General features: G+C 36.8%; 1 protein-coding gene across 2 annotated transcripts; it reads right to left on the bottom strand.

The window, feature by feature from the left end:
• Window positions 1-2092: 2092 nt before the first annotated feature.
• Window positions 2093-5875, bottom strand: LOC142611010 (putative disease resistance protein RGA1). Of its 2 annotated transcripts, XR_012839937.1 has the most exons (3): window positions 3155-5856; window positions 2816-3043; window positions 2093-2679 (listed from the first exon to the last, which is right to left on the bottom strand). XR_012839937.1 is itself a non-coding variant. In XM_075783002.1 (2 exons), exons 1-2 carry the CDS (start codon window positions 5696-5698, stop codon window positions 2885-2887), a joined length of 2703 nt encoding a protein of 900 aa, XP_075639117.1. In that variant the 5' UTR covers window positions 5699-5875; the 3' UTR covers window positions 2093-2884. The 2 variants fall into 2 exon arrangements, 1 of the variants encoding a protein (XP_075639117.1); XM_075783002.1 differs by having other exon boundaries at window positions 2093-3043; window positions 3155-5875.
• Between the last annotated feature and the right edge of the window lie 1714 nt (window positions 5876-7589).

A 7589-nucleotide genomic window follows, 5' to 3' on the forward strand; every position in this document is an offset into this window, starting at 1 on the left:
TGTTGGGCTCAGGCCCAATGAGCCTTATGCAATAAGATTTGTAGAGTATGAATTTGAAATCTAGGTTCGGGATGTTAGAAGTTTGATTAGCAAGCTAGAGTGCCACAATCTATGCAAGTGGTGAACGAGTACAACAAAGAAACCTCCTCGGACGTAAGCCAATGACAATTTGTATACATATACTCTCTTTCTGTACCAAAGTTTACAACTCTTGGTTCCTGCTTACTCTCAATGGAAAGTCTCGATCCCCTTTCTCTTTTCTCTCTCGTTTCCTTATATACTTCTCATTCACTGGTTCATCCACGTGTCATACCAATCTTCCCCCTAGATACTTGTCACATCCACCACCTTCTTGAAGTCTTCAAATAATAGCAGGGAGGCTGAATCCTCCTGTTCATAGGTCACTTCCCCATTAATGCGATCAGGGAAGTAGATGCAGGGTCTTTAATGTGGAGGCAGCAGCCTTTTTCTTAGATATTTCTCTCACGTCCTTACTTCTAGAGGGTGCTTGGATCACCCTCTTACCCATCAGTTTTTCCAAAATTCTGCCTTTAACCCCTTCAGCAAGTCCCAGGGTCACCGCTAGGCCCGTCCGAGGAGACATTCCTCTTCGGACAACTCCTCGAACTTTTACAGTGCAGACTGACTTGTGGACCTGGAGGCTATGATCAAAAACAGACTAGTACCAACCAATCAAACCCAAAGCCCAAATATTTATTCAGGAGTTTTGACCCCCCACAACATTACTCTTTGCTAATTGAAGTTGATTCAAATGTTTGCTCACAAACAATAACTAGAATTCTTCTATAAAAAAAAAAAAAAACTAGAATTTCCCATCACTTTTCCCAGCAGGCTAGATATCTAAGCGTAAATGCCTAATGGGAAAAAGGGACTAATGAAAATCTAAATGTTGCATTCAAACACAACTTAATAGATTTCCTCTTAGTAAGAAAAAAAAAAAAAGGAGAAATGATCGAAGAAAGATATGAACAGACCAATACGTACGTAGGAGGTTGCGGTTCCTGTGAAAGAAAATTTGCTTTTAAATTCTAGCTTTATCAGTTATATTTTTACTAATTATAGTTAAACTTTGGTATAAAGAAGTTTATAGAAATTTAGAATATCAAGTTATTAATATAAATAAAATGGGAAAAGTGTAATTTTTTTTAAAACTCAAAGAAAATTAAGTGTTTTTTCTTTTCAAATTTGGGATGAAGTGTCATTTTTATAAATCTCAAAGAATACGAGTATAATTAGTAATTACCCATTTATTTAATTTTTTTTAAATCGAACAAGACCCAACTTAATTATTTAATATATAAATATATTCAAAACCATATGCATCCTGTTCCCTACTCGCTTTAGGCCTTTATCAACCAAGCAATAATGGCCTGTTTGGGAGTTTAGAGAAGGAGGAGAGTAGAGGGAAGTAGAGAGGAGGGGAGTAGTGGGGACGAGAGTAGAGAAGAATGATTACCCTCCACATTGTTTGGATGTTTTTATAATTAGTAAGGGGGAAGAGAGTAATTAGCCCTTCCCCTTGTTTTTAACATTGTAATTTTATAAATATAATAAGGGTAAATTAGGTAATTTACTTTATCAATAATTTTATGTGCTCTACTCTCCCTCCAAATCTCTCCAATTTGAGGGAATTAAAAATGAGGGGGTTGGAAGTAGTTGAAACCCCTTCAAACCCCTCCAAACCCCTCCCCCTCCTTCCTTAAAAAACTCTCAAACAAGGTAATTGAATTACTCCCCTTCCCTCTACTCTACTCCCCCTCCTTTTTTTAACATCCAAACAGGCCATAAATGCACTTAAAAAATAGACATTCTTCAAAAACCATTAGATAGTTAACTCGCTTAAAAGTTTAAGTTTTAAACCCTTAACCTCCCGGTCTTCCAGTATCATTTTCCAGTAATCGTAAGCTGAACAATGTGATAAATATTCCCCCTAGCTGATAAGCCCTCAACTGTTATTGTGTGAATTGCTTCTTCAGCAGCATTGTCTTGAACGCTAAAGCCCAACCCGATTACACATAAAGCCCAAAAATACAAATAATTGAACATGAGTTACAATCAAATTTTACAGGGAATAAAGTCAACAAAAACTATAAAAAAAAAACATATATATAGCAATACAGATCAAAACTACAAAGTCACCAGCCAAAAAAAAAAAAAACAAGGCAGCGTACAATGATCAGGATAGACCCGAAAACATGCAGCAGAGCAGCTGCACAATGAAACAGCCAGACACACTAGTCACTAACAAAAAAAACTCAACACAAAGCAAACAGCACAAAGACAATGTAAATCAGCTTAATCAACTAGAAACAACCCAAAACATCTAAGCAGCCACCAAAGCACCAAACCAGCAGTACAAACTGCTCAAAAGCTCTGACTTAATCCAATGGGTTATATTTAGCTTTAACTCCAAGGAATAATAGCTGCATCCCAAACCAGCTTGTCCCAATTAACCTCAGCACTCCCATATCTAATAGCCTCCCAGGCAGTTTTGCAAGCCATTGGTAGTAGGAGTCCAAACCAGAGTTTCTTCCCCATAAAGCTGTACTAACTGACAATCTTGATGCAGATGTTTTTGGTCCAGTGATCTGGGAGATCTCCATTGCTATTGCCCATTTGCAAGAACCCTAGACACCTTAGCAGATGGGTAACAACTAGCTGCAAAAATTGCCCGAACATCAAATTTAAAACTAAGAACTCCTTGAGGGTGCCAATTGTCATATTATATGCGTATTTTGCTACCATCACCAACCCTCCATTTGAAAAAAAAAAAAAAAAAAAAAAAACCTCTTACAGTCCCTCTAATCTTCAAAATCTGCCTCCAACCCCATGAGCAGTTCTGGTGTTTTAACCTCCCAAAAGATTAGGAGATTCCATGCCACCCATAAAGGCCCTGCTTTGATTCATGAAAGTGCAATGCTTCTTGTGATTCAAGTGTAGCTATACGTAGTATTTCTTCTCGTTCTCGCCAGCTAGTCCTCCAAAATTTGTTGTGCCAACCATAGGAATATCTTATCTTAAGCTGTATGATAAACATATAAGATGAGAATAAATTTAGGAAAAATGTGTGCGCACAAAAGAAAATTAAATATGTAAAACCTTATTGTGCTCATTTTAGTTTTCGTGCCAGTACCTGGTCTTCCAAACGAGCATCACCAAGACGAACCTTTGGTACATGAGCAATCTTTAACCAATCTTCTTTGCATTTTCTAATCAAATCAGGACACACTGTAATATTCAATCGTGTTAGTTTAGTGAGACCTTGTATCCCCTCAGGGAGAGACAACAACTTACTGCAATTGTCAATCCCAAGTTGCTGAAGTGATTTCAGACATGGCAGCCACTCAGGAAAAGTGGTGAAATTTTCACAATCTCCAACCTCTAGCATCTGTAAAGTGTTTGCAGATCGTTTGAGCCACTGTGGCAAAACCTCCAACTTAGGTAAGCCTCTAATCACTAGTTTTCGAAGGCTCAACTCGAGATTATGACTGCCTTCTTCCTCCATCAAATTAAGCTCTTTACAATCCACAATGATCAAGATCTCTAGGGCAGTTAGATCTTTGATATTGAGGGACAAAGAGGTCAAACTTGGACAGTGTGCAATAGTCAATGTTCGAAGATTGATGAGGTTGAGGTGCCTGTTCCCTTCAAACAGACACTTGAGATTCTCACATCTAGCAATAAACAAAACTCGTAGAGAATTCAAGCAGCCCATTGCCTTCTCCAACAAGCATTCTTGATTACTTGTAATCACCAAAAACCTAAGGCTAATCATGTTCCTTATACCTTTGGGCAACCGTTCAAGATTTTTGCAATCAAGTATTAAAGTCTGTAAATTGTGTAGCTTGCAAATGGAATTAGGAATTTGCTTGATCATGTCATTACCTGATAGGTCAAAAAATCTCAAATGCTTTAAAGAACCAACAGAACTTGACAACACCTCAAAAGACGAACCTTTTAAATTAATCATCCGTAAGTACTTAAATCTTGAGATGCATGCTTCAACTAAGGACACGGATTGTTCAATTTGGAAAATAATTGTTTGAACTTTGCTCAACTTCTCTGATTGTATTGTAACTTCTTGGCCATTGGCACTATTTAAAAAAGACAACCAAGAAACTTCTGCAAAAAAAGTGGACTCCTTGGTCACTACTGAACATTCACCTTTGGCAATTGAGAGTGCAAGATCATGGTAAAGATCATGCATTTTAAAGGTATAACAAAAAATTTCTTCTTGAGCATCTTGAAAGAAAGATCTTGACAACAACTCCTTGATATACAAGTCACCAACATCTTCCAACTGTTGATTTTCATCGGTTGATGATTGAAGAAGTCCATGTGCCATCCAAATTTGAATCAATTCAACACTTCTGAATTCATAATCCTTTGGAAAAAGAGAGCAATAGACAAAACACCGTTTCAAGTGAAATGGTAATTGATTATAACTGAGTTGCAATATAGGTAAGATGTCATCAACCCCTTGTTTTAAAAGCCACATATCATTATTTTTCACTCGTTTCCACTCATCTTCATCAACTTTTGAATAAAGCATGTTGGCTAAAGTACTCACAGCCAATGAAACTCCTTTACATTTTCTGACAATTTCTTCTCCAATTTCTAAGAGGTTTGGATTTTTATTTTTTTCTTCTTGTTCCTTGAATGCCAATTCCACAAATAAAGACATACAATCCTTTGTGGATAGAACATTTAAATTGTATATATCACCTGTGCCCATAATAGTGGCAACCAAGCCATTTCGCGTTGTCACTATAATTTTACTGCCACTGGAACCGCCGTTTAACAAGTTTTTCAATTCAATCCATTTATTACGATCTTCATTCCAAACGTCATCCAAAACAAGAAGATATTTCTTATCTTTTAAAAATTCCCTCAATTTTTCTTGCCATTGATTAAGACTCAAACTCCCATTGATCGTACCAATTTCATATTTAATAATTTCTGTTATTAATCTTTTAAGATCAAAATTCTCAGACACACGTACCCACATCCTCAATTGAAAATAGCTAACAACCCGGTCATCGTTGTATCCTAACTTGGCAAGTGTGGTTTTCCCCAAACCTCCCATCCCAACTATAGGAATTACACCGACATTTCTGCCAGCATTTGGCTGCATCAAAAGACGTACGATATTTTCTTTGTCATCATCTCTACCGACGATATTCTCAGGAAGAATAAAGGAGTGGGTCTCCCTCCTCTCCTTCATACTTATCTTCTTATCTTCAAGTCCTTGAGCAAGATTGAAGGTGTTCTTAACAGCATCAATAGCATCTAAACTCTCCCTAATACCCTTGATTTTATGTGCCATAGCAAAACGGACTGCAAGTGCATTAGAGCTTGAAAAGAAATGACTCACCTTTTCTCTAGTGCTCCCGTATGTCTTCATCACTTTCTTTTGCAGAAGTCGGTACTGAAATTCATCTAGCACATTCTCGGCATCAATAAGGACATCTTTGAGCTCCCCTAGCCAAATCTTCAGTCTCTCGTCACTTGCTTGCTTCTGCTGAGCATCTTTGATTACGGCTTTAATGGCTGACAGAGTGAGCTCAAGCTTTTTCAGATCACTTCGGACTCCCCATGCCGAGCTAATCTCTTGGAGAGCACGGGATCCAAGCTGCTCCAAGACCTTTTCTACGATGCCGTAGCCAATTTCAGCCATTTTCTCGAGGTAGTGGAATCTGGAATGGAAAGGAAGTTGACGGTGGTGGTTGTGGCGCTGAGAGGAGAACGTTAAAATGAAAACTGGTAAAAAAACGAGAGATTTTTATGGTTACGGGAGTGTGTGTGTGTGTGTGTGGAGGTTCTCGAGACTCAAGTCAGGGTATGTATGTTGGCCGTCGGTGCAGGAAAAATAGAAATTGAAATAGCTAGCAATGCTTATCGCCTTATCCAATATCCACTTTTCCACCACAACATTTATTAATACTGGAAAATAATTACTAACGATTTTTGTGGGTGAACGTTGTTGATCGTTGTGCATCAACCATTCTGGAAAATTAATGGATAGTCATGACTGCAAGGTCAGCAAAATTTTAAGAATATCTTATATACTTGCAAAATTTCAAGGTTATCAAAAATTAATAATTTTATCATCAATTATATGTTTGAATTTTAAGTTTTTATAATCTAAAATTATGCATAAAAAAAAGTTTATTGATTAAATAGTAAATATATCCGATTTAAATGAAATTTAACATATGTGTTAACAACATAAAATTCATGTAATTTAATAACTAGATTTTCAAAATTTACCTCCAATAGAAAGATATAATAGGAGTTTGAAGAGTTTTTATTACATACAAAATATTTTACATAGTTGGTGTTGTTAAGAATTTGCACTTGGTTACTACCGCGCACCCTTGGTGCAGTGGTCACTCCACAAGTATATAAGTGCTTGTAGGATGTGGGGGACATGAGTCGAGATTCCAGTCTTCAAAAGGGAGCTTTATACATTTATATACTTAGATTAGACTAAAATAGAAATTCTATCTTGTATAAAAAATTAAAAAAAAAAAAAAGAATTTGCACTTGGTTGAATTATGTATTCATATGTTAGTCATAATTTATATATATATATATATATATATATATATATATATAGATATGTGTGGGGGAGGGGGGGTAAAAGCTCTTGAATGAGCATTTGGGATTTGGGCCTGATTGGCTGATACCAGTTTGTTTTGATTAAGATCTCTAGGCTCACAAGTCAGTCCGCACTGTAGAGGTCCGAGAAGTTGTCCGAGAAGGAGTGTCTCCTCGGACAGGCTCGGCAATGACCTTGAGACTTGCTAACTAGGTTAGAGGCAGGATTTTGGAAAAACTTATGGGTAAAGGGGTGACCCAAGTACCCTTTGGAAGCAAGGATGTATGAGAAATATCTGAGGAAAAAACTGCTACCACCACATTAAATGCCCTGCATCTACCTCCTTGGCCGCATTAATGGGGAAATGACCTCTGAACAGTAGAATTCAACTTTCCTGCCATTATTTGAAGACTTTAAGAAGGTGGTGGATGGGACACATGTCTAAGGGGGAAGATTAATATGACACGTGAATAAATCAGTGAATGAGAAGAAGTATATAAGGAAACGAGAGAGGAAAGAGAAGGGGACCGACCTCTTAGCTAAAAAAGAATAAGAATTGTAAACTTTGGCATAGAAAGAGAATATTTATACAAATCGTTGTTGGCTTGCGTCCGAGTAGGTCTTTTTGTCATACCTATTTATTATTTGCACAGATTGTGGCACTCTAGCTTGTTAATTGAACTTCCAACATCTTGAACTTAGGTTTCAAATCCATACTCTACAAATTTAATTGTATAAGGCTCAGTGGGCCTGAGCCCATCACCTACTTTTGGGTCTGGGTACAATTGCGCGCTTATAATATGTTTATTTATTTATTGCATATAAAATTTTCATATTTAACAAATTATAATATTTCTAAACTCAAATGAATATATAAAGATTATTTAATTTGCTATAAAGATGAACAAAATATATTAAATGAAGAATTTAGCACTCCCATCAAAGTTATGCTTGAAGATATCTTTCA

This window comes from Castanea sativa, chromosome 9 (assembly GCF_040712315.1).
Source record: "Castanea sativa cultivar Marrone di Chiusa Pesio chromosome 9, ASM4071231v1".
NCBI lineage: Eukaryota > Viridiplantae > Streptophyta > Magnoliopsida > Fagales > Fagaceae > Castanea > Castanea sativa.